This window comes from Apostichopus japonicus, chromosome 14 (assembly GCF_037975245.1).
Source record: "Apostichopus japonicus isolate 1M-3 chromosome 14, ASM3797524v1, whole genome shotgun sequence".
Lineage (NCBI taxonomy): Eukaryota > Metazoa > Echinodermata > Holothuroidea > Aspidochirotida > Stichopodidae > Apostichopus > Apostichopus japonicus.
This window is the reverse complement of record NC_092574.1, coordinates 16,801,555-16,828,967: the sequence shown is the minus strand read 5'-3', so window position 1 is coordinate 16,828,967 and position 27,413 is coordinate 16,801,555. Positions and strand designations below refer to the sequence as shown.

Sequence of the window (27,413 nt, the reverse complement as noted above, 5' to 3'; positions counted from 1 at the left end):
AAATCTGATTAATGAGTTAAGAATTGATTTATGTCTGACTGCATTGCCAAGGGCACCCCTGGGAATCTTTACCCACAGAAGTGCCCCCCCCCCCATTTTTTTCTTTTTCTTTTTGCTGAGTATTCAAATTGCTCCACTCAACAGAGATTAGGCCAACATTATTGTCCTAGGTTTCTTCTTGTAATTAATTCTACAGATTGGTGCATATGTCAATGTGCTTTATATGTAGGCAACTTTAAGTTTGTCATCATTTCTCAGTGTGCCAGACATATTATTTCTATGCCATTTCTATAAATTGATGAGCTAAAGAAAATGTCTTAAGTTTACTTTGATAGGTTTTTGGCAAATTTTTGGTAGAATTTTGATACAAATTACTTCTGCAAGTGATTATTATCAAAGGAAAACATTTCTGGCTGGACCACAAAAATGTATACAATCGAAAGTATTTGTTAATTACATGCTAATTTAACAAACATGGGATGAATGTTTGTAGAGGGATGTTTTGTTTGAATATTCGGAATAATATTTGGTTTTCTTGTAAAAACTGGTGACGATATTGAAAGAGCTGCTTTCAGAGGCTTGCAGGGATAGTTATTAAACTGTAAAGTATAGAGGGCACTAGTCATAAATAAACAATGCTCAGCCAATTTTCATAACATAATTTTATTCCATGTCCCTTTTTTTTCTGTGAATGCTAATAAGTTAATATCCAAAATATGATTTCAATGGTTCCCATTTTTTTTCTTTTGAAGCTCTTTCTAAAATTCATGGACGATATGTTAACAATAGATTCTCTGTTGCATTTTCTTATCATCTGCAGCAAGAAACGTCCGCCCAACTGTTGAGGTGTTTGCATCTCATTGGTTTGTCATCAGTGGAAGGAGTGGCTTCAACCTAACTTGCAGGGTGGAGGCTCCTCTCAACACGCTAATGGCAGATCTCTATTGGGATTATCCTGCCAAAAAGGTACAAAAAATTAAAATAGGGTTCCAAATTAAACTTGACAGACCATTTATATTAGAGAAGCCAGTTTCAAAAAGGCTGCCAAAGGGTACATATCTTGCAGGTTGTGTTTTTTTTCTTCTTCAATTGAATGAGTATTTAATGTGTTTCTACGTTGTTTTACTATTTATGAATTGTTGCCTTAGTAACTTGGCAATCTTAAGGTCACAGTTGACACTTTGCCATGGAAATTGTCAAATTGTTAAAGAACTGTAAGAAAAAAGTTAATATTATATACACATGCACTGTATGCAGAGTACACATTACATCCAATTTAAACTTGGCTTGGAATTATACACATTGATCCAGTTACACATATATAAAGGAATGGTAAAGTAACATAGAAAGTGCTAGATATGCAAAAACTGGCCGCAGCATGCCAAAAACTTAAAGAAAACAAAGCATGTTTTGGAGATTTAATTACAGTCACATGGCATCAATAACTATATGCACTAGTAGTGACCTACACTAGTTGCCATATCACATGAACTGGAAAGGACATCATTAGATTAGTGTTGTCCTTCTTCACTTTATATTCTATTTAAGTTTTTAAATACATACTTCAGATATGAATCCAAGATTTGATTTCTTTATCAGGCCCAGTGGCATTGCACAAAATACATACTTAGATACTTCACATATACACCCATATTAAACTCTTATTTCTAGATTACTGCATATGTATGAACACTATTGAGAAGTATTGCCTATTGCTGAATAATGTTTACCAAGAGAGTAGAAAACAAACAATAACAATCTGCTTTATCTACTACAAAACCATATGTTTTGTAAGCAAATATAACATGACTGTTTCGAACTTCTTCAAAGGCAAAAACCGACACAAAAGTTGTTGCCATCAGCATTATAATCAGATAAATGTTTACTTTGCATCCAATTCCCATGTTTCATTTTTGAGATAACAGCATTCAAAAATTGACATGTTTTGTATCCGAAGTGCACTTGAATTAGCAAACAGTTGTGATGTCATAGATGCACAGAAACATGTTTGTCTTGGTTTTTACTTTTTCTACGTTTGAAACTTGTTAACAGTTAACCTTTTTATCTTTGTATCTATTGAATGTAAAAAGTTTTGGAGAAAAAAGAAAAGAAAAAAAGATAGCCAGGAATAATTAATCCATTGTAAATTTCTATCAATGCCTCTTGGTTAAGTAATGCTATTTGTATATTAAACAAAGTGAATTTTTTTTTTAATCAATTTTTTCAAAGGTATTTCATTGTTTCTGACACTTTTTCCCCTCAACAGTTAAATCTACAACGGAATGACACCCACATTATTAATAGTACTTCAGATAGAATAACGTCAGATAGTCGTACCAAGAGGGAATACATTTCCACCTTAGTGGTGAAAAATGCATCGTTGTTCGATAATGGCACTTATACATGTAATGCCAGGAATCTTGAAGGACATGGCCAAGACTCTGTGGGAATCCACGTTTTAGGTGAGGCTACTTGTTTTTCAGTACTTTAATTTGTAGTCTAAACAGAAAGGTAGGTTATACGTTTAGATTTACAGATGTAAATTTGACAAAATTACCTACCTGCTAGAGTAGAAATATTTGTTGATTGTGACAGTATGGTCCAGTTCTCAAAGTACTCCCATGAACTGTGACATTCGTACTCTGCAGGAGTATCCTTCTTCAGTTTTATAAAAATCTTGTTCGTAGCATAAGAAAAAATGACATTTAAAAAAGTGCAAATTTGCATTGGTTGGGACAATTTTCTTTGATAAACTGCAGTTTTCATGACACACTATTTTTTTTGCGTCTCACACCCTTTAAGTAAAGGTCAAAGGAATTGTTCATACTGTCAGTACAAGTGCTTTGAAGCATGATATGACGACAGTATACTAGTATAGTTACCAAGGTAATAGCGTGTTTTCAAGAATGATATGACAGTCTACTAGTATAGTTACCATGGTAATAGCGTGTTTTCAAGAATGATATGACAGTCTACTAGTATAGTTACCATGGTAATAGCGTGTTTTCAAGAATGATATGACAGTCTACTAGTATAGTTATCATGGTAATAGCGTGTTTTCAAGAATGATATGACAGTCTACTAGTATAGTTACCATGGTAATAGCATGTTTTCAAGAATGATATGACAGTCTACTAGTATAGTTACCATGGTAATAGCGTGTTTTCAAGAATGATATGACAGTCTACTAGTATAGTTACCATGGTAATAGCGTGTTTTCAAGAATGATATGACAGTCTACTAGTATAGTTACCATGGTAATAGCGTGTTTTCAAGAATGATATGACAGTCTACTAGTATAGTTACCATGGTAATAGTGTTGGGAAATTATCCCGGTTGAAGCAATTCATGAACCAAAAACTGAAAGGAAAAATTGTTACGAAGAAATTCCACATTGAATTGATAAAACAACAAGTCCCTTGAAAAAGGAACAGACAGTTGGGGAAAGTTGACCATCACAAAATATCTCTCTAGCACATAGTTTTAAGTGATGATCAGATTTCCTTCTCCTTAAGAGTGCCTGTTTCCTTCTTTATCATTTAATCAGTAAATTCAATACCATATTTTCATCAATCTCTCTCCCATCTATGTGAAAGCAAACAGTTGGTCTGTACAGTTGATTACACAAATATATTTGAGAATCAAGAAGTTTAATTAACTGGACAGAAATGGTTTACATTTTTCTGGAGCAAATAAAAAATGGTTCTTTAATTAAAAGAAATCTCATATTCATCTTTCTTCTCCTCCCCACAGAGAAAGGTTATGTTCATATAACTCCATTAGGGCAGGGTAACACCCATGAAATTGAGGCGGATGGAAGCACACACAGAGTTACTTTCTCGACCTCAGTTCTACCACAGGTGAGGAGTTCAGTTTTAAAAATTGTTTTCAAAGCAACATTTTGCAGTGAATTACAATTAATATAAGTCAACTATAACTTATGTTTTTTCTTTAAGCTGTTAAACTGGTCAAATAAATCATGAAATTGTTTTGCAATGGAATTATCGTTCATAAGGGCTTGCAAAGTATTAACATTTAGAGGTTTTCTTGAGAGGTTAATTTATTTCTGATATTTCAAAAGAGAAAATTAGAAATTTATTCAAAGCATCTGGGTGAAATTTTCATTAAATTAATTCCTCAAGATGATGTTTTTGAGATATGTATTCCTTTTGAAATTTATATATCTGTACTCAATTTCATTTGGTGAGATTGCAAGGGAAACAAAGACAAAACATGACATATATTTATTTTAACGACATAAGGTTGTTAGAAAGAAACATGGAAATGATCAAATTCATTGATCTGAAGTTTTAGCAACAAAAAAAGGGAAAAATTTAACTAAATGCAATCAAAATTAGAGAAAATTTAAAAAAGAGTGAACAACTTTCATTAAACAATTTCTTTTTGTTTTTGGTGGTACATGCTTATTATACTACCTCCATATGACCACACGCACACACTCAAAAGGCTGTACACATTAACAGATATTAAAGAAGTCATCTATGCCAGCATTGTACATTGTTTAGCATGAAACAGTAACAGCTAAAAGACTTATCAAACTATCCATAGATGCAAACAATAAGAAACAGCTATGAGTAATTAAAAACATATCCGCAATTTATTATTAGCGGAAAAAATAGGTTTTATATTTATTACATATATATTTTTATACTGAAACACTGACTAAATGTTATTGAAAACACTGACAGAAATTTTGACTGATATGTCTGGTTTTTTTCCCCTCCTCGGCAACTTTAGGCCAATTTCTTCTGGTTTAAAGATGGACAGCAGTTAAGCCCGGACAACAGCCGGTACCAGGAACGTGTGAAGGACGATACAGTATGTCTGAAACTACTCAATGTGCAAGATGGCTCCTTCAGTGGGACATATTCATTGGTCGGACAAAATGACTACGAAACCACTAATGTGACATTCACTGTCATTGTCATTGGTAAATATCGCTACGAGAAAATGACCAAATGCTTTACATATTAATCCAGTGAAGACTTCCTTTATGAGGTTTTAAAGTAGGGTTTTCCATATAGTTTTAAAAATATGCCAGTCAGTTCTATATTCATAACTTTATGATCATAATTCAAGCAGTTTTCTAGAGGATAGACAATTCTCAGGGTATTAAATGACTGATTCTGCAAGAGAACTAAATGAAATGATAAAAAATAAAAATAACAACAGATTTCATTTTTCTTTGAATCAACCTGTGAAGGATTAGTGATAACATTTTTTAACGTTTCTCTATATTTAAATTTCTGTCATCTCAGATGAATAGACATCTGTAAATTTATTTGTTCTAACATTAGGAGATGATTTAAAAAATCGATTGGCTGTGGCAGAGAAATATCAAACAAAATATGTGTTTTGACTTATCTACTTTTCAGTTGCGCCAACAATTTCGATAACCATTCTACCAGAGCTAATAAACACTGTGCCCGAGTTGTTTAACATGGACGAGGTCTACTCTCTAACCTGCCTAGCTGATGGCTATCCGAAGCCAGTAGTAAACTGGTACTTTGCGCCTTGTGGTGTGGCAGATTCGGATTGTTCCGAGGGTATATCAACGGATAGATTAAGCAAAATGAATGCCAGCACGATTACCGTATACGATGACAACCACAAGAGACTCAAATTTTCTAGCAAAACACAGGGAGACCCAGGAATACTGAGATGTATTGCAAGTTCTGGGAGGTTTGAACACGTAATGAAAGATGTACGCTACTTTCCAACAGGTTTGTTATTCAGCTATATCTTACAGTTTGAAGTACCTTAATGCAACATTTTAAGTTGCTGTATGTCCTGTAAGTCCCATACCAGTGCATGTCTTAAGCGTGACTCTTCGATTTTGTATTCCTTCAAATAAATGGTGAAGACTCCAACAACTATTTTGCAAGTTGCTTAATTGTTGTTTGTAAATTAATATTTATACCAAGAGATATCTATGTGATGGAACTTTCAAAATTGCAATAAATCATGAAATGTACCTGCTATTATAAAGTAACATCGGTTTATTGTAAAGAATCTAGGCTTGTGTATGGACCTATGCCTAGGTCAGCTACATTTTATTGTTGTACGGATGTTTGACACTGATAAGGAAACCTGGTATTCTTATATAACAATGTTTTCCGTTTGTGCATTGCATGCTAGAAACCTATAACCAGTTACAAATTCATAACAAATGTATATCTGTGTATAATGTACTTCTTCTCACCTTTTGTGCTCATCATCTGGAACAGCCTGTGTACCTGTCGCAACTTCTCTTGCCATATATTCCAACTCGCACACTTCGTTCCTCCAACAAACTGTATTTAACTGTTCCTAAACCACACTTGAAGACCTATGGTTACAAAAGCTATGAATACTCTGGCTCTTACCTCTGGAACAAGTTACCAGATCACATTCGAACATGCTCTAAACTTTCTACATTCAAAAGTCTACTTAAGACCCATCTTTTCACAGCTTGCTCTTTTGTAAATTAAATCTGCTTTCTTTGTAAAGCGCCTTGAGCAGTGACTTTTGTCTACTGATTTGGTTCTATATAAGTATATATATCATTTATTATTATTATTATTATTATTGCCCTTGGTCCTTAGATTGCCATTGACTATTTTTAATTTTTTTTAAAACTTTTCTTTAAACAATTCAGTTGCTCCAAACGGTCTGTCAGTAGAGTCACTTCCAAAGAATGCCTACGTCAGCTCCATCCTCAACATCACCTGCAAAGCGAGCATCTATGCGTACGACGCCATCATTCAGTGGCGTCTAGGCAACAACAGTATGAACTCTGTGATCATCGATAGTAACCGGGACGACAGGTTAACGGTAGACAACAAGCAGGACGGTCACACATTAGTGTCCATGTTGACCATTAGGAACTTGACCCGCAGCGACGGTAACAAGTACCGGTGTATCGCTGGACACAGATTTGACACGGAAACAACCATGGTCGAAACAGCAGTAACGGTGCATGGTGAGTATTACATAGCAGGGCTGAAGTAATAGTCAGGTGCTCTGATGAGGAGACCTACATGTTCTAGCCCCGGAGTAATTACAGAGTGCAGAATATGTATAAACAGAAAATTCTTAAGTATTCATTGCCTGTTAAACAGAAACTGGCACCCCCCCATTCCCCCCACCCAAAATGTGATTAAAGTTCCATTTATGGTTCCAAAACTTTGAAAAAGTATTCAAGCAAGAATGTGACAGAATGCAAAGCCACAGTTTTGTTATTACATTGCAACCTCATTAGCATAAATGTTTTCATACAGGTCTTTATTTCATTTACATCCAGAAAATTTGCTGATGTTTATATCATCTTGATATGCTAGTTAAAATTTAATTAAATCTTAAATTTAAATCTTAAATTTTAAATCTTAAACTTAAAATTTTAAAAAAATTAAAAAATTAAATATAATTTTTCCAAATGATTTAGCCAAAAAGAGGATACCTCAGGGAAAAATTTGTCCAAAATCAAATGGGGATCTTGTGATTGAGAGGGGCTTTTTTTTTTGGCAATGTAATGTTATGTATTATTTTACTGTTGCTTAATTTTGCTAGATGTGAAGAAACCTGAAATAGTCTTGACCAGCCAGGTGGACTTTCTGGAGTCTGCTCAGCCGTTAAATTTCTCCTGTGAGGCCACTGGTGACCCTCCTCCAGCTCTAGCATGGTACAAAGATGGAGTCGAGATATCAGCGGGGAGGTCGATGGAGGTCATAGGTTACCAGAGGTCAGTTTGTGGATATTTCTTTTGATTAAAATGGAGAGTACCCTTGATCCCAGTAGCTTTCTTATTCTAGGAAGAATGTAATTTTACATTGTTGTGATGATACTTGAAAGTTGTACCCTCATATGTGTCGACACCCTAGCATCCCAAGTAATACTAAGATACTGTTCATTTTAGTCTTGTCAGCCAAACGTTCAGGGATTCATAACTCATTTCAAAGAGTACATAGATGAAAAGAAACTAACTATGCAGAAATAAATCATTTACAGGGCCCCAACTCCCATGGTCCATGGCCTCCATCAGAAATTAACGGTGACTCTAATACCGGCACATTTCCGACTAAGGTTGCCACGAAAGAGCCATTGGTCTAGACTTACTTGCATGTACGAGTAGTTTATTTTGCTCCAGCGTTTCATAATCGACCTTCAGTATGCTACTGCTGGCCGATATCGAGTGCAAGAACAAACCCACGAGTACAAGTATGAGTACAATTAATTACGCAAGAAGAGAAGTACCAGTATGGAAATAACTACAAGTGTGTTTGCTACGTAGGAAGCAGAGATAGTGTTTGTTGCTAGTTGTGTACCATCACTTGACCTGAACACATACACAAACACAATAGGGAGTCATAAAATGTACTTTCCTTTGTAATAAAGAACCGTTTTGTTCTGTACGTTCTCTCTTGCAGCGACAGAGTGAGGCTTGTCTTTTTTAGGCGAAGAGTCCACGTCTCTGATCAAGGACAGTACGTCTGCAAGGCATCCAATCTAGGAGGACATGTCTCACGGAGTATGACCGTCAATGTATTAGGTAAGAAAAATTCAGGGAGAGTTCGACTTTTTCCTTTTCAATGCTCCAGCAAAAGAACAAAAGGGGAGGAGCTGGTGGGGAATAGGAGTTGGAGGGGGGGAGGGGGATAAAGGAGGTAAAGGAAAGGGGAGAAGAATTAAGGAAGTGGGTGGGTGCCGTCATATTATCTGATTGGGGTCATCTGGAAAAATCTTTAACTTATACGTCAAGCTTAAAAGTCGATTACTCGAGTATTGCATCAAAGTCTTTATTTAATTTTCCCGACATTTTTGTCTCTAGTTCCAGCATCAGCCGATACTGGCAAAAGTGTAGTTCATGTCGTCAATGGAACCAATGCCACCCTTCGCTGCATCGTCCGTGGAAATCCCAAACCGCAACTGACATGGTACCGCAACCTGACTTCGGGCATTGTGCCAGTGAGACCAGAGCTTTACAATAATCCCAGCGGTAATCTAGTGGTGATCAGTGTGCAAAGATCGGACGGTGGAATATACATGTGTAAAGCCAACAACACGGTGGGCTCATCAAACAGCACCGTGGAACTCAGGGTCGGTGAGTTTAACCATCTCTTTTAATGATGACTACCCATCCATAAATGACTAGTTAAGATGATGGTAAGGTGGTAATTTGTTCTTGTTCTAAAGCTCTTTAGAAACACCCTTTGACTGATGAGATCACTGTATAAGTTTGGTGTTATTATCATTATGATATGTTTGTGGATGTATATATGTTTATGGTTAAGCTCACATGGACAAAATCAACTGTTATTACCCATCAAATAACTTAAAACATCGTAGCTACATGAAAAAAGACATGTTGTCAGGCTATCCTCGTTCTAGTTCTAACTCCTGGTTATTTTTACATCCCTTCTAAGGACCAAAGACTTGAAACACTTTTCTAACATGATCCGATAATGAAAAAGTTTGATGTAGCATCACCTAGATTCTTTAATACAGTGGTACACGCATCAACATGTCATGGAATATCGGACTTTAGTGTACATTTTCAGTTAATTTCATTAGACGTTGTAATCCCTGCTATAGGTAGCTTAACATTAGGTAGCAATTTGAGTATAAGCTTTGCAATCATAAAATATTGTTATCTGGTCTTAAAAAAAGGTCTGGGATTTCATTTGCTCAAAAGTGTGGAAACCATATTTAATTCTTTTCAATATTTGTATCATCAATTAATGCTTGACACTTTTGAACATACAGCTAGTATGATATCTCCCTAATTCATAGCCAAATTTCCTATACCAAAAAGGCAATTTCCAGTTTTTTAATTCAAATATCCTCTATTTTCTGATTCTTTAGAAGGACCTGTTGAAGGAAACAGCCATGTATTTGGAAATATCGGTGATGAGAATCAGGATACCTTACTAGTTGTCATCATCTTAAGCGGTTTCATTCTGATTTGTCTCATCATCATCATTCCCTGTCTCCTCTGCATTAGACAGGTAAATTGATTTCATTTTCACTTTTGACTCAGGCACTGTGTCAAAAGCTGCAGCAGCTGCAAGATCCCTTGCAGCAAGGGTGAGGCAATAATATCAAACCATAGAGGTTATCTTGACAATTAGAAGCACATGCTGTGTGAACTGCAATGCCTATTGTATGAAACTGCACAGTACAAAAGATTACATCCTATGCAGCCTGGCTGCAGGATGCTGCAGCTCCCTTGCAGCAAGGCTGAGGCAATAATATCAAACAATAGAGATTATCTTGACGATTAGAAGCACCTGCTGTGTGAAAACTGCAATACAGTATGCTGCAGCTCCCTTTGTTTCCTATGTATGACACATTCTTGAACAGGCTTACAAGCCCATAATAATGATAATATTTGCTTTTTATATAGCACTTTATACCAGCGATAGGTCTCAAAGCGCTTTATAGACGTTATATTACCCCTAGTCAATGATAACCTGTCCCAGAGACAATCCCTCCAGTCGGCAGCATTTATACTGCGCCCAATGACAAGTTACCTCACAGGTACCCATTTAACCCCTTGGTGGAGAGAGGCAAGTGAGATAAAGCATCTTGCCCAATGACACAATGACACAATGTAATGAACTAGGCAGGAATCAAACCAGCAATCCTTGGAGTCTGACGCCTTAGCCTATTGGCCACCACGCTCTCAAAAGATCATCCTCTGTGTGATGGCTTACATCATGTTAAATATTTCATAAACCACAGACGATGATACGGAAGGGTGAGATAGTTATGTACATTTCATGACTACACATTATGGCCTGAATGTTTCCTTTATTGCAGAGTAATCGCAAGTATATTTCTGGAGGGGATGACATGTTGCTTCCCATCAACGTTGGAAATGTTCTGGACTTAGAAGACATCTGTGAACAACTTCCTTATGATAAACAATGGGAATTTCCAAGAGAAAGACTGAAGCTTGGTAAGTTACTAAACAAAATTTTTCTTCACACTTTTGAGAAGATTGTTGAAACAAATCTGAATGTCCCAAGTTTTTATATATTTTCTCCCATGCATAAACATGTCACCACATGTTTATGGATTTGTGAATCAATGCAATTGCTATGGTATTACCTATATGTCAAAGATCTTGCAAGCCTTTTACACGGCATTCTGATTCTTTGATATTCATATTTTTTTACCTAATTTCCCAATTTCTCAGCATCTTTTATGCTTTTAATTATGTTAATTGTTGAATGTTGTCACAAAACATGGATTTTATTTGTACAACTTTTAGACTCTGAAGGCTTCACAGTATAAAACACAGCCTGTCCTTTAGACAGAGAAATGAGACGTTACTTTGTGTCTCTTGATATTGAAATTGTGCTCATTATTTGCTTTGCACTCTTCAATTGTTCCATAGCTATGATTTTATGGTAAGGATCAGTCAACATCTATACAATCTTGTTCTGCATATATTCAATATTTACAAACTTCCCTCCTTTCCAAGTATGAAGTTTAATCTGTAGACTGAGTGGTTAATGATTATAAACATTATCACGAGAGAATTATCTGTTCATCTTGTGTTTTTTCCCCCTCCTGTTTCTTATTTTCAGGGATCCCTCTTGGTCGTGGTGCTTTTGGCCAAGTCTTCAAGGCAGTTGCATTTGGGATTGAAAAGAACAGTACATACAGCACAGTGGCAGTAAAGATGTTAAAAGGTAAACAATCTTGTTATTTCCCTATCAGAAGATCGTCAAAATCCTTGTCAAAAATATCAAACTTGACACCTTAGAAGTAGATACTGTACATTCTTCAAATAAATTGGCCTAAAAAAAATTGGCCAAAAAAAACAACCCGGGCCCTTTTCTTTGCTTTTAAATTGACTGCAAATACAAACACAAAATTTGAAGAAACTGGATGATACAGTTTAGCTCAAAGTTTTTTATCTGTGGTTATTGCAGTTTAATCTATGTTGGTTTATATTTTCAATCATCCACCTGGCCAGTTCTTTTTTTTTTTTCTGTTTTTTTATTGGGTGATGACAAAGTAGCTCCTTGTAATATCATTCTGTGTTGCTAACAATGATATTCTGTGACACTTAGACATATTATGAGGACAGGAAGGAAGAGGAATAGGCAGGAAGGGATTATCTTTATCGATGATGATCTGATCGTTGAAAGAACTTACATAAAGTGGAGTTCCTGAGCCACTTTAATATTCCATTAGTTTGCTGTAAATGGCTTGGGTGTCTGGTTTATATTGGTTATTGCATCATTGTGTACTAACACCATCCAAACACTGCCGCCCATCAAATTTGTTCCGGTGGATGCGATTCTTGTCCCAACCCTCGCTCTAATGGCCTTATGTATTTATATACATAGTACTGAAACAATTGAATGGGTTTATACTGCCGATAGAGGCATCACAGAGTCACATAGGTACTACCCCTTGGCCTTCCCAACAGCATCATGAATAACTGTCCTACAGGCCACTCGGTAGTATCAAGGCGATGTGTCCAAAAGAAAAAGGAGTGGAAGAAAAAGATAGAAAACAAAAGCTGCAGCTGTTGCAAAAATCCCTGCAGTTAGGCTGATTATCTACACAGTACAGCAGTGCCTATGGTTACAACATACACAGCCTGGCTGCAGCCCCCACAGCATCCTTCTTATTGCAGTGTCTAATGAACATAACATTGATCATCAATAGTGTACAAATTGCTCTTTTTTCTGTTGGCATTTGAATTTTATAAATTCATATTTATCCCCTTAATTGTTATTGATATCACAGGTTATAATATTAAAAGTTCTTCTCGTTTATGTTTAATTGTCTTACAGAGGATGCTACAGAGAATGAAGCCAAGGCTCTGATGACAGAATTGAAGATGTTAATTCACATCGGACCTCATCTGAACGTTGTCAACCTTTTGGGTGCCTGCACCACAGATGGTAAGGTTTAGTGCTTTGTTAAGTAGGCCTTTGTTGTGGGTGTTATGGTAGTGTGGAGGGTGGGGGAGGGAGGGGGTTAGTTGATGTGTTCAATCTACCAGTGAGTAGAGGCTCGTAGTGCTATCAACCTTCTGTTTGCATATACCAAAAAGAATATAATTTATGGTGTATTTTTTAAATCAGGGGAGGTTATGAGAGCTGATTGATTTTCATGTAGCAGTGAATAGAGACTACAGGAAGTAACTCGTTCATAGTAAGAAGATAAAATCTTCAAGCTATGGTTCAGTCTTAGGTTGTCGTTCTTTTTGAAAATACATTTGCATCCAGTCTATCTAAAATGATTTTGATACCCAATCTATTCTGCACCATTCTTTATAGAACTGGTAGTCATCACAGAATTCTGCTGCAACGGTAACCTGTCAGACTACCTGAAACTGAGGCGTAAGGTCTTCGTACCGAGTTTTGAGGTGAGAGCATACCCTCGCATCATGGACCTAGAGAATACCGGCCAGGGCATGATGGTTAACGGTAGACACATCTCCATGACGATACATGAAGACGATGATGTATTCGCAGATGCAATCCACAAGGAGGAAGATTCCTTGATGGCAGATGTCCTCACTCTGAAAGATCTCATCTGTTTCGGTTTCCAAGTCGCAAGAGGAATGGAGTTTCTTGCCTCCAAAAAGGTAGTTAATACAGTTTTCTCATTCTTGCCGCGTAGATGATTTGTTCAGCGACAAAATAGATCAGTGACATAATAGAATTTATCTCATTTGCATTGTCTGATGTAGGATAAAGAAAGGTATTGTGTATGTATTTTAGATCCTCCTGCGAGCAGGAACTCGCAAAGCCTTATTGGCTTATCAAAGCCGCAAGCTGACCGAAGTCAGTCTCTTACATTCATATTGAACGTCCATGATTGTGAATTGTCAATTTTCAACAACTTTGTATCTGGACGACTTACATTAATCTTGGAGTGAGTCGAACCGGGGACCTTATGATTGGAACGCACCGTTTGTTAGTTCCTGCAGCTATTTTTGTTTGTTTGTTTGTTACATGAAGATCTTACTACTGTCGAGGTTTTATTTTTATTTTTCTACTGTTAGTTTCTGTTATTACAACGATAGTCAAGGGGAAAAGGTTATGTTTGACCGATGAAGAGGGCACATATTATAAGCATCCTGATCAAATTTACATGTTATTCCTACATTAGTGCTTTTCATATTTTGATTGTTTGGAATTAATCACAGTGTGTACCAAAGTGGACTTGAAGCAAACAAGTGTGATGTCACAGTTACATACTAGCAGCACAATGTCTTGTTTTTGTTTGATATTTCACTTTATTGTTTTGTCATTGGATTGGATAGTGTTCTAATATTTTAGCTAAGGGGATAAGGAATTGGCAATACAACGGTTGCAGTGCTGAATTTATATTAAAAGGCATCCCAATTTGAATCAGATGTTTTGAAGAAAAAACATAAAAACAATTTGTCAGTGTTCATCTATGACATCACACCTTTGTGTTTTACTTAATCAAATGTTTTAATCACAAATTATATGCAGGAGTTGAACTCACATTTTCAATGGGATTCTTAGAGTATTCAACTGTCATCAGTGAAAAATCATATTTTGGGAGTTGGCATGGTGGCGGGTGGCAGTGGTGTGGGTAGGAGGGGTAAGAGTGGTAAGGTGGGTAAGAGAGAGAGAGTCAGTTTATCTCCTTTAACTTGAACTGCTTTATTGTGTTATTGTATACTCATCTTGCTATCATTCCTCAGTGCATCCACAGAGATTTAGCAGCTAGGAATGTCCTCCTGGCTGAAGACAATGTGGTCAAGATCTGTGACTTTGGCCTGTCACGTGACATCTACCATGATCCAGACTATGTCACAAAGAGTGGGGTAAGTCACTTTTGCATTCTTTCATATTTTAATGTTACGAAAAAAACTTGAGAAATTGTAAGGAGCAAATGTTTTAAAAATAGCTTGGGTTTTTTCTTCTTTTTTTTTTTCTATTGTGTTTTCTTATTGCTCCTATTTTTAGGAGTCTCAATCACTGAAATATGTCAATAAAGCAAATGTGAAAAGGCAGAAGATGTGCACAAGTGACTAGTGGGCAGTCTTTATTCCAACATGTTCCAGTTTAGCAAATGCTTCCCTAATACAAACTTGGTCACTAAAGGTTTTTGGCATTTAGTACAAGGGGGGTTGTTTGTCAGGGTGCCTTGATTACACCTAGTATTGGCATGAGTAAATGTTGAACAATTTGTTTTGCCTGATCAAGTGTTCATCTTTTTGCATCTGCAGGGTCGGTTACCAATCAAGTGGATGGCTCCAGAATCTATCTTTGACAAGGTCTTCACTTCATCCAGTGATGTGTGAGTAGAACACTTACTTTTTATACCAGAAGCTATGTTATTGGCATCAATTTACTAATATGTCTGGAAGGGTTCACTAGGTGTGTAACCCTCGGTGTCCACCATTGATGTTTCATTGTTTTATATCAATGAAGATATCTTCCAAATCTTAGTTAATGTGGTCAACAACAAAAACTTGTAATGTGTCAAGGACAAAATTAAAATTTTTGTATATTTTATCAAAAAATGATTATAATTATAATTTTTTTGATAAATTTTTTCTTGAATTGTTAGATGGGCCTTTGGAGTGTTCCTGTGGGAAGTGTTTGCTCTGGGTGGGTCACCCTATCCTGGTGTACCAGTGGATGAGGAGTTTTATAACCGTCTGAAGAATGGATACAGAATGTGTTCCCCCGAGCATGCACCACTGGATATGTAAGTATAGAATGACTATGATAGGACAGTTTATTAGTCAAACAATAATAGTCTCTTGAACAGATCTCACAGTAAGAGATAATGCAAAACACAAATGCTTCTCTCTTCATAAAAATTCATTTTTTTCAACTGGCACCTGTTTAAAGTAACTCCTTGAAAATGACTAAGATTTAAATGGCTTGATTCTTAAAGGAGAAATTAAACTACTGTCTAAATCATCATTAAATCTTTCTTTTGAAATCTGAATCTTCACATCTACTGACAAAACTTGTTGCCTTTTACTTGACAGATACCACATTATGCTTGATACTTGGAATACAGAACCAGAGGAGAGACCGACGTTTACTGAGTTGGTCAGTAAGCTTGGAGATCAACTTGAGAACAGTGTGAAACAGGTAAAAAATGACTGATTACTGAGATAAGAAATACAATGGAAACAGCAAAAGGGATCAACATATGTACCATTCTTTCAGTTGGTTAATTATAGATGCATGCCTGTTTCCCAAAGAGGGGCAGCGGCACCTAAAGCATCCATCTATGAACAACTGACTGAAGGAATGTTACGATCGCTTGAAAGTTCAAAGTTATCACAAATTTATATGTTTATACTGGCAGATATGTTGAGAAATACTGTATCATCCATAAATTTTTAGCATGCTTCCTGTACAAAAAAAAAGAACAGTTTTCTTTTGTAAGATTGTGTGACCAAATTTATTCTTGAACATTCTACGGAAGTACTATAATAAGATTGACATTTATAGTGAACCTTTCTGATTTGTTTTTCTTTTTAATTAGATGGGTGGGGGGTGGGGGCGATGAATCAAATCGAAATAAAATGTTCCGAACAATCATATATAATAAGGATGTGAAGATGAATTCTTTCTAATCTGTAATTATTTTGTATCTATCGATTATGTCAGGAATACATGGACCTAAATCTGCCCTACGAGATGGATACCAGGAGTCCCCTCTCAAGTTACATACTAGCAGAGGAGGCAGAACCTCAGGAGTTTGATCCCCTCATGACCTCAGATGGAGACGATACACAGATGGACGCCAACGACCTGGAGGTTCTGGACTTTCCAGAGGAGGCTGCAAAGGAGGAATGTGAGCTAGATAACGACAAGGTAGAGTGTTCGGAAACGAGACCAGTCTCTCTGAGCATGAATGGTAGGATCACTCACCCCTCTGCAGATGAGGGGTGTACCACTGGGGCGCAGGAGCCACCCAGTCAGGGGGACTCAGAGAGGCACATCGTCCGTTCAGTAGAGAGGGTACCCCTGAGCAGCTTTGACGAGGATGGAGGCGATGCATTCACAAGCAGGGACAATAGCAAAAGCGAAGAGTCTGTGTCCTCCGACTCATCCAGCGGGTTTCGTTCAGGAGGTTACGTGTCCGAGGACGAGAGACCCCCCGAGTATAGCAAGGTCATGCAAGGTGTGTCAGTTGGGTACTAGTTAGGTTAGGACGAGAGACAAGTAAGAGACAAGTATTTGTGAAGAGACTGTGAAGGAGTTATGGCGGCAGCCATTGTTCAAAGACAGCAAACCAGAATGGAAGCATGAGAGGAGACAAATCAATTGTGTTTGGAAATGTGAACAATAAGGGTCACTTGAGGAAGAGAAGCTCAAAGGAACCCCCCCCCCACCCCCTCCCTCCTCATTGGAATGGTGAATATAACAAGATGAGTTAGTTCTCACCACTGAAGAGGTATTAGTGTAGCTATACACACCCCTTACTCAACCCACCAAAGAGGTTAGGAATGATCATATATGGGAGGAGTTTATAACATTCGTACATTCAAATTTCATTCATTGAGATTAAGTCATGGCCTATGAAGGTACATTCTCTTCTTTCCAAACATGCATGTAACTATTAGGTGGTTTGGGGGTAGCAAACATGACACCTTTTTCACTGGTGTACTACCATGTTTGATAGATGAACTTGAGAAAGTTTATTTCATACATGGTCTACAAGAAAGAGACAAAAATAAGTGTGTACTCCCCCCACCCCTCCATTTCCCTTCCATTTGAGATCAAGCACATGGAGTATTGGTATGCAGATCCATGCTTTGGGTTAATTATTTCTCCTGAAATTCTGTTGTTGATGTCTTTACCTTTTTCGTTCCCATTTTCTATTGTATGTATGTGTAATCCTGGTCTTTGAATATTCATGACCGGTAAGTTTTGAGCCAGATACTTATGAAATCATTCCATATTTCATTCAGGGTTTCATTTCTCTTTTTGACCCAGTGATAGAAAGAAAAATTTGCAAAAATTTTGCAAAAAAAACAAGCAAACATTTGTGCAATTCAAACAACAACAAAAATTATTTTCTCAACAAAATTCTCCCCTTTTCAAATGTATAAAATTATGTTTTGTCGAAGTGAATAATAATAGCGATAATAATAGGGACCGGTGTAATCTCCATTACTTGTATAGTTAAGCTTCATTTTCCCAAAAACCAAGCTATCAATATTTTACCTCTGTTTAGATTATTTTGCAGTGTTTGTATACCTTATTAGGAAGTATCTGAAATTTACCTCAGTGGCTGAAGTTTAGGACATTTGCTGGACTAAAAAAAGAATGAAACAGGTGTAGGTTTTTCCTTACCTGCACATGAAAAACCCTAACCTTTTCAATAAAAATTCAATCCAAAAAGAAAAGTTCTTTGTCTATTTGATCTTGTTGGCTACTGCACAGTTAAAAGGCTGTTAGAATACAAGAAATATTACTGTCTTGTTCACAGTTAAAACAACAACACCTGTGTATCCTGAGTTGTGCATTGATCTTTTGTTTATTAACAAGAGGCAACAGAACATGTTACTACCAGCCTAACCATTACATGTTACTATCAGCCTAACCATTACATGTTACTATCAGCCTAACCATTACATGGGAACGAAATATATTATGTGAATAAAACCCCCTAATGGGATGTTTTCATATATGGCAACATTTACCAGGGTAGTGAGTGCTGTGATTACACCCTAACTAGTATTTAACTTTATCAGCTATTGTAACATTGAAATCTGTGAAGAAAATACTCAGCCAAACTAGAGTAAGTTTAAAGCTAACTGGAGCAGTTTGTAAAGGAGTGTAGGGATCTTGCCAACATGTACAGTAGAAAGCTATGCATATGAACAGGGAGTATTGTCCATGCCAGCTGTTCATAGTTGTAAATATGTTTTAAAAATAAGAAAAAGTTTTGAGTTCCATACCTCTCAATCCACATCTGCCAGGCATAAGAGCAACTTTTAATATGTAAATGAAATTCATCAGTTATGAAGATAAATGAAATTGGAGTTCATCGAGCGTTTTCCCATCCGAGTCAAGTATTTTCTGTGATTTCATCGGTTATCAAATACAGCAATTGGGTTTGGTTGAACGAAGATTGTGCAGAAAAAGATCAATAGGACATTCGCTACTGACCCTTTTTTTATGTTGCCAAAGTGAAATGGCCAAGCTCAATATTTCAAGCAAAAAGTCTTTGCCAAATTTCAGGCATATCTAAAAATAATTAACAGTTATGTAGAAACAAAAATGTTCATATCTGATGAATGAGCCCCTGCCATTAAAGGTCTCTCAAACACCTTAAAAAATTATTTAAGCTACCTGCCGATGTATATTTATGATCATGATCATCATGAAATTCAGTATTTTATTGGGTGAAAACAAACGTAACATACCAAATTCTAATTTTTGTATGAGAACATCCTTCGGTGTATGTTTGTTTCTAATGTAAATACCATATAAGAAATGGAGGAAAAAAAAAGTTTTTTTTTGTTATTCACTTTTTTATTCAATTTTTGTGTAAATATGGAAAAGTGTATGAGTCAGTTGCAAAAAAAAGTGCCTGAGTATTCGAAAATTTTATTCTTGCATTTAAGTGTTGTAAAAGGTATCAATTCTTTTTCAATTACTTGCCTGCATACATGATCAGCATTCACTGCCAGTGTTTAGATGTTTGAGGCTATATCACCTTCACTAAGTTTTCTTCTAACCTTTCAACCTTTTCCTTCTCTTTTGTTTTACTCCCTTATTGCTAGAAAAGCATCATTCAGTATTACTTTTACAGGCTTAGACCAATTGCCATGGACCCTGATAGTAAATACTACAAGTAACATATACTGATTAGCACAATAACAAAGTGGCTGTCACCTGGCCTGGTGACAAGGGGTCGTGGTGGGGGGGGGATGGGGGCCTTTAACCTGGAGGCACGAAGGAGATATGTGATACAGAAAAATGTATTCGCGTTTACATGATATACTAAGAAAAGAATAAGACTTCAAAAAAGGGACCCAGTGACATAACTATCCCAGGCCCAAAGTGGGTCTTGACACCACCTGTGTGGCACTAGAAAAGTGATGCAACAATAGATAAGTGAATAGGGGAACCGTCTAGCTCATACTGTTCTGGTTTAGTTTTCAGACATAATATATCATTATTCATACCATGACGCATCAAATCAATCTCTCTCGTGTTAAAACAAAAAAAAAATTTAAATGATTATGCAACTCATATGTGATGAAAATATTCAACATTATGAAATATTTATAGTTCATCAATTTTAGACGTTTAAGCAAGTCTTTTCTTTTTCCTTTATGTATTCTCTGAATCATGATTTATTAATATCAAAATGTTTGCATGCAGACTCTTATTATTATGTATCAGTCATACAGTTATACATTAATTAGGTGCAAAATTAAATCACTCATATTTAAGGAGAACTGGTAGGGTTAGATCACAGGCTGACCAGACAGGATTACCTTCATTTGTAAATTTACTTTAAAAACACAAAAGCACAAAAGCAAATTAGAATAAGTATAAAAGCAAATAAATAAAAAAATATATAAACATGTAAAAATCATTGAAAATGTCACATAATTTTGAATGTACTGCTAATAGCATAAACTGTTGAGCCAAAAACAGCACATTTCTTCAAGCACCGTGTTGTGAAAGCAGAAAAGCATTTTCAGACTGTCAATCAAACAATTTTGCTCCTAGAATGTGATAATTTTGTTCAATTTCTGTCCACTCAGCAATCACTTACAAACTAAGCAAATTAAGCAAATAGTGCAACTATTTTGAAGTTTTCGCATATGTTTATCCGCTGTTGCTTTTTTTTAGGATAAATGACCAAATAAAGTTAATTATTTCTCACATTTTTTTGAATAATACTATCTATGCTCTTGCTAAATATATATTTTTATTTCAAACAACATTCTTGACCTCTTGCTTATAAATTCATTCCCGCTGGAAAGATGAGGACAGATTGAAATATATTCTCTGTGATATTTGGTTTATCTTGCATGCCCTAAAGACCAAAAAAAATATCATGTTTTTGCAAGAATGTGATGTGGCAAATTTAATTTCTCAATGGTAGACCATGCAGTATTAGTCAATAACACACACACACAAAAGATGTATAATATATAATTTAGCTGTATTGAAAAGATAATTGGAATAAATATTTATTGCTCTCTATGCATATGTAAATTAGGCAATGACAACAAAACACTATTGTTTGTTTTGTTCTTGTTACTTTTCTTTTAATACCATCACTGCCACTCTAGAGGGTTTTATCAAATTAATTTGGGTGGCATTTTATCTCGATCATATTAATGCTGAAAAGTGTTAGAATTTCATGATAGATTATAAATTTTTTAAACATAAATTTGTCAGTATATTGCCAGAGCATAATATGACACTTGAACATATTTTTCTCTAGTACAGGTAGCGATAGAGGTGTTTAGCGTAAGCGTCACAGCATGTATCGATAAAGAGGAAGCATTTAATACCTCTAGCATCTCTATGTCTAGGTAGGGTGGGTGCAACTGCAAAGGGTGTTTAGTAGCAGTGTAACATCATGTATATATGTACTCACATAACCTGGACATAAACTACGTCCATATTTAATATACTGGTGTTGTATAAAGTGGTGCCATCAGACCTTGTAGTTATTTAACAAGTTACAACTTGTTATAAAGTGGTGCCATCAGACCTTGTAGTTATTTAACAAGTTACAACTTGTTATAAAGTGGTGCCATCAGACCTTGTAGTTATTTAACAAGTTACAACTACAACGATAAACATTTTTTTCTAATGTTTTGGAAAAGGTTAACTTACATATATTAGGTGAATGCATCATAATTACATTATGATTGCATAATAAGAATAATTATATATAAATGATATAAGAAAAGAAAATGAATTAGAAATCTATGCAACCTGTTATTGATTAGTTTCCTTTTTGTTTGTTTGTGTTTTAATTTGTTTGTTTTCTCTCTCATTTGTTCTCAATGTTGCCTTCTTTAATTTTTTTTCTTTCTATTTTGTGGTTGTTTATTAATTTTCTTCCTTTGTTTCCCACATCATAAGGGTATTTTGATTATTTGACATAGGAACTTGAAAAGTAGTTCCATAAGTTTTTCTTGGGTTGTTGCAAACATGAAGAAAAAAAACGGAAGAAAAACAAGAGGCTTTTCATATTTATGGCTCTGTATTCACAGTCAGTCTGCAGGAGTATATTACACAATTTAATTAGTCATTCACTTAATTGGATAGGTTTAATACTCTAATTAAATGAGACATCTTTATTAAACTGTTCCTCCTGCTTTTCTTGTGTTTACTAAGTTTGCTTTATGTAACTCGCTGCACAATGCACATTGCTTTACAGAGAGTCTTTGTATAAAAGTACATGTTCAGTTTTTCAAGCAACAGTGGTCGATGTGTTTTATGCAAGCATTGGTATATAGAGCATATGGAGTCAGGTATATTTATTATTATATCTTGTATCTGATGAAGGATTCCAGAGCATGCATCGCAAAGATAGAATATAAAGCATTGTTCGATTATCACACAATACTTAAGATGGATCAATGTATAACCTTTGTACTCATCTTTTGAATACCAGTGATTGGATGCAGTGGTGGAGGGGGGGTGTAGGAGGGGGAAGTGTGGAGGGGGTTGAGAGTAGTCCTGTGTAATTATGCAAGTGATATATTCTAATATATAAGCATGGTCTCTTTGCTACTGAAACATATGATTGCTATCATTATCAAGGCTTATTTAAAAATTCTATTTAGTCATCGGTGCTACATTTTCATAAATATCGCCAGAATTTTATTTTACATATCTTATTTTCATTCCAAAAGAAAAAAAAAGAAACAAGTATGTATGTACAAAACCCTCACAGTGAGGCAGAGAGTAATAAAAGACATTTGTACAGTTATTTGTGGATGTTTTTTTGTTTTGTTTTTTTGTCCTTTTTTTTATAGAATTTGCTGTATGATATTAGGTCTGTTCAGGTATGTAGTATTCAGAGTGGTTGATTTTATAGATGCAAAGAGTTGATATGATTGATGACTCCAGTCACGTCATTGACAACATGAAACATCACCAGTGAAGTACAGTGTTGTAAGGAGTCATGACTTGTGTCACTAAATTTCAGTAGTCATGTGATTTGAGCAAGTACCTCCTCTCAACCCCCCCCCCCCCTCCCCCACGTTGTAGGAAAGTACCATTATTTATTGTTTTGAAGATTGGAACATGCTTGCAATTTCTAAACTGTTACAAAGTGACACTTTACAGAGTGTTTAAGTTGACAATAATCAGACTGCTAAAAGGTCTGTTGTGATTCCTTGTCACATTTACATGAGAAAAACCGTGTTTGTGTCCTAACCATATCCTGATACGACGTAATATGTTAATCAGTTCTTTGAAGGATTCATGTAGTCTGTTACTGTATAGGCACGGTTGACACACAGTATTAACTCACCATTACTGAAGGTATTGTCTCCTTTCCCTGCTGAGTAGGTTTGTTTGATGAAAATAAAACCATCTGTTGATAAGCAAAAGGTAACTTATACTAATGAATCTTTGCGTACATATTAATATGAATTGTTAATTACACTGGAATTGGAATAAAAACACAATTTCATTGTGGATCTAAGTCAGTCCGAGTAATGAATAATATAGGTTTATAACTCAAGACTGTGAATGTCTTAGAATCTTTGGTAACACTTACGGCGTCCGTCGAGCTTTCTTCCTGACTTTAAAGTTTCTCTAAAAGACGCCCTTTGACTGAAAGGCTCCTTTAAGGTGTCTTACCAAGCACAATATTCCAATCCGTGCTGACAATGTAACAGATCGACAGAACAGGCTGTCACTTTATGTGATCAAAGTAAGATAACATACTTTATGTCAAGAACAAACAGGGCTGTTGTAATTAATGGTAAGGTGGATAAAAAACAACAGTAGAACACGTCACGGTAAATAATCTTACGTCGATGATAATGGTAAGAGTTTACCCCTGACCCCCATCCAGTGGTCAGGTGGTAGAACCACGTACAGGACGTAGAAGTTATTCTGATGGAGGGATATATCTCATAGTGTAGCATAAAACATAAACAAACCTGATTGACGCAGCTCTACTTCCTTAGCTTGAAATTCGTAGCTTCCATCTTGAATAACAAAGAGAAATGAACTGTCACGTGACAAACATACTATATAGCTAGTACACTGATTCAGAAACGAATAAAAGGACGCATGGGCACAAACGTTTTAAATGTAGCCGTTCCTTGTGTCACTGTTAGAAATAAAACAATGAAAACCTGAGAGGCAGCTAGTTACATTTGTGCCATAGCCTACATCAACTGCAACTCGGCAATTTTGTGTTGATACGCCTTAGTCTATAAAATAGATGATTCTAAGGGTAGATCGTCTTTCTATATCTATTATCTGGATTTCCAGGTGTTGAGAAATCAATTGTAAATATCTGGATGACAAGTAGGTCAATGTGTTTTAATAACGTTCGTCTTTCCGTACCCTCTAAATCTGCATAAAAATGCCACGGTAGAGTGTATTTACTCTTTGTTTATGCGTTCCTCGTAATAATATGAATAGAATTCGTGAAATTGTTGTGTTTACCCTCCATTCAGTTGGAATGTTTGAAATATGTTGATAGCTAATACAGGGAACGCCGTGAAAAAGCAACTAGGTACCCACGTGTGTGTCCATTGCGTAGAAATGTAGAAATGGTTAGGCTGAGGATTACGCCAGATTTGTATTAGACGAAAGCCATGTCTTTACCGTTTCTTGATAAAAAAGTTATGTGATATGGCTAACACCTATAGTCCTGGAACAACGTAGTAAGGAAGTTAGGATATTGTAATTTTGTCTTCGCGAAATACATAAATGTTATTGTTTAGTGGAAGTATTCACTCCATGACTATGCAGTCTATGGTTTTGCAAAGCGGATAGACCGGACTTCTGCCGAGAGAAATCCGTAAGTTTTTGTTTCTTAATTGTGTTGTTATAACTGCTTCGAAACGAACAATTTTTATTTTAATTCATTTTCTTTTTTTGAAGATACAAGTTAATGTCACATGCATGCACCGCGAATATGTGTAAATTTATTTCTTAAACATTTCCAATATAACTTTTCATTCGCAGGCTAAATATTTTGTGTTGAATGTGGATGTAATCCATGCATATGATACTTTGTAAATCGCACGGGAATGTTAAAGTAATAAATTCGTTAATTTATTTATCACCGATGCCACTGTATGCATGTCGTGAGCATGTTGAAAACATACTAAGAAGAAATATTTTGTACATTGTTTTCAGGTGGGTTTTTTCTTGGTCTCTTTTCGTTTGATTACATCAAAGCTATACCACCGACCAGGCGGTATTTTCTATTTGTGTTGCTCCTTTATTTCAGATTGTAGCAATGACATCATATGATTTGCTCATATCAAATCGTTCATGTAATTTAACCACCGTCGGACATTTGGAATCAATATAATGTTGGTGTCTAATTGCCATAGGCTATGCAAATTATCGTATACAATTTTCTACAACTTTGTAATATAAAAGTAAAATGTTATTGCTGTAACCGGAACTTTGAAATATAGTCATGAATTGGGTAAAAAAATACCATCAGTAAGTCTCCGAGAAGCCTTGGCTGTTATAAGTATCATCTGTAAAGAAGAAATAGTTAATCATTAGTAGAACTATCACCCTATAGGAGTGTTATAATTGACATTTCTGTTGAGTATTAATGAATGAATCAATAAACTTTGTAATAGAAATCACAGAATAAGCAAAGCCACAATAATGGTAAGTCTACACGTTTGCTATAATACGGTAGTAAAACTAAGACAACAATATCATGATAGCCACGTGTTAACAGTTTAATGAATAGTTATGTATACAATCTAGGAAATCATTACCTGTGCGGGTCACGTGGTTAGATGACGTACCTAAAGTCGAGGCAACTTCATCTATATAACACAATAATATTAAAAATGGTCACAGAAAAAAGACAGAAAACCAACATGCCTTCTTAACTGTTTATGTAAAGGCCTGTATCGATATATCGTTAGAACTTTCAGGTTCTATCTATATAACGCTATAGTAGTTTAACCTTCTAAATAAGTTCAAGGTTCTTCGTAGCCAATAGGTTTATGAGGACGATTAGTAATCGTCTGATTTAAATATGAAAATTAATTAATTAGGATGTACGCTGGTCCTGGTGTACTGTAGATGTGGTCTCGTCGTCTGAAATATAAGAGATAAAATACTGCAGAAAAACATAGTTTGACTAAGACGTTGATTATTCTGATATATTTTATTTATATCTGGTACTTTCAATTTGATGTAACAAATACAGGGACGTTTGTTACTATGGGTTACTTGTAGATGAATATTCATTTCAGTAAAAGAAGAGATCATTGTATCTTACTGTCAAGTAGATCTTCACGCATGCGCACTGTTTGCTCTGTAATGAAACATATATTATAGTGTCAATATTGTTAAACTTAATGAGGCGGTGTTATTGACTTGAGTTTGGTAACCAAAACCCAACTAATAAATCTTGCAACGAAAACACATAAAACAGAAAAGGAAAGAAAAAGCTCCCGAAATGTGGAGGGCGCTATTCATCTACTGGAAATTACTCACACATCTTGGTATCGTGAAACTTGTATTTGTGTCAGAGTTGTTAAACTGAAGAAGAAACATGACAAAATACCTGATCTAAACCAAATAAGCCGATCAGAATCTTCTTCGGTCACGGGAGATTCCAGATTGAAAGGTTTCCGTTTTTTAGGCCTATAGAAAGAAGTTGATAATAACAAAATGAATACAGTTTGCAGAATTAGCTGACTAATGTCAAAGTTAGGAATCACGTAAACTGTACGTATGAACGTGTTAGGTCCACAATCAACAACTATCCAACCCCCCACCCCCACCCCTATCACCTCATACTTAAGACCACCACCAACATCACAACCGATCCGTCGTTGGAATTAAAAAAAAACATTATGGATTCTCTTTTTGTCCACAATTTATTACCCAAATATCTCGTTTGCTCCCCTCCCCTAATAAGGCGCAACTGGTAAATCTTGGCAGCAGTCGGAATTTTCTGGCTACAAAACCCATCCAATTGGAATTTCAGCCACTACACCCCCAATCATCGGGCCTTAGCTACGTCCCTACACTGACGTAACATAAGATAGGTTCCTAGGTTAGTCATAAGTGTTGACTTGAAGCAAACAGACGATGACGTAACTTGTCTTCCTCGTTTTGGGAGGAGCCTGCTGATGGGATTTGGGATTTTCATATTTTTACAATTGCATGTTCCCGATTTCACGAAAGTATCTTTTGCAGCCATTACTATATCTGAAACGATTT

The 27,413-nt window shown here is 35.9% G+C and overlaps 1 protein-coding gene and 1 long non-coding RNA gene across 6 annotated transcripts in view; one reads left to right on the top strand and one right to left on the bottom strand.

The window, feature by feature from the left end:
- Positions 1-22,950, top strand: part of LOC139979887 (vascular endothelial growth factor receptor 1-like) — a 71,948-nt gene extending 48,998 nt beyond the window's left edge. The window contains exons 9-27 of the mRNA XM_071991077.1: positions 821-966; positions 2,267-2,462; positions 3,754-3,860; positions 4,759-4,951; positions 5,397-5,744; positions 6,659-6,982; positions 7,570-7,741; positions 8,427-8,548; positions 8,828-9,100; positions 9,862-10,004; positions 10,819-10,957; positions 11,592-11,696; positions 12,813-12,923; positions 13,302-13,612; positions 14,705-14,827; positions 15,233-15,303; positions 15,577-15,717; positions 16,007-16,112; positions 16,638-22,950. Coding sequence (XP_071847178.1) covers positions 821-966; positions 2,267-2,462; positions 3,754-3,860; positions 4,759-4,951; positions 5,397-5,744; positions 6,659-6,982; positions 7,570-7,741; positions 8,427-8,548; positions 8,828-9,100; positions 9,862-10,004; positions 10,819-10,957; positions 11,592-11,696; positions 12,813-12,923; positions 13,302-13,612; positions 14,705-14,827; positions 15,233-15,303; positions 15,577-15,717; positions 16,007-16,112; positions 16,638-17,174 — 3,668 coding nt within the window. The 3' untranslated portion in view covers positions 17,175-22,950. The remainder of the gene's footprint in view (positions 1-820; positions 967-2,266; positions 2,463-3,753; positions 3,861-4,758; positions 4,952-5,396; positions 5,745-6,658; positions 6,983-7,569; positions 7,742-8,426; positions 8,549-8,827; positions 9,101-9,861; positions 10,005-10,818; positions 10,958-11,591; positions 11,697-12,812; positions 12,924-13,301; positions 13,613-14,704; positions 14,828-15,232; positions 15,304-15,576; positions 15,718-16,006; positions 16,113-16,637) is intronic.
- On the bottom strand, positions 817-25,227 carry LOC139979889 (uncharacterized). Of its 5 annotated transcripts, XR_011797390.1 has the most exons (5): positions 24,134-25,227; positions 23,497-23,559; positions 3,307-3,360; positions 2,562-2,676; positions 821-955 (listed from the first exon to the last, which is right to left on the bottom strand). It is a non-coding gene; the product is annotated as an uncharacterized lncRNA (long non-coding RNA). The 5 variants fall into 5 exon arrangements; XR_011797388.1 differs by lacking the exon at positions 3,307-3,360; XR_011797392.1 differs by lacking the exons at positions 3,307-3,360; positions 24,134-25,227 and adding an exon at positions 23,829-23,984.
- Positions 25,228-27,413: the final 2,186 nt, after the last annotated feature.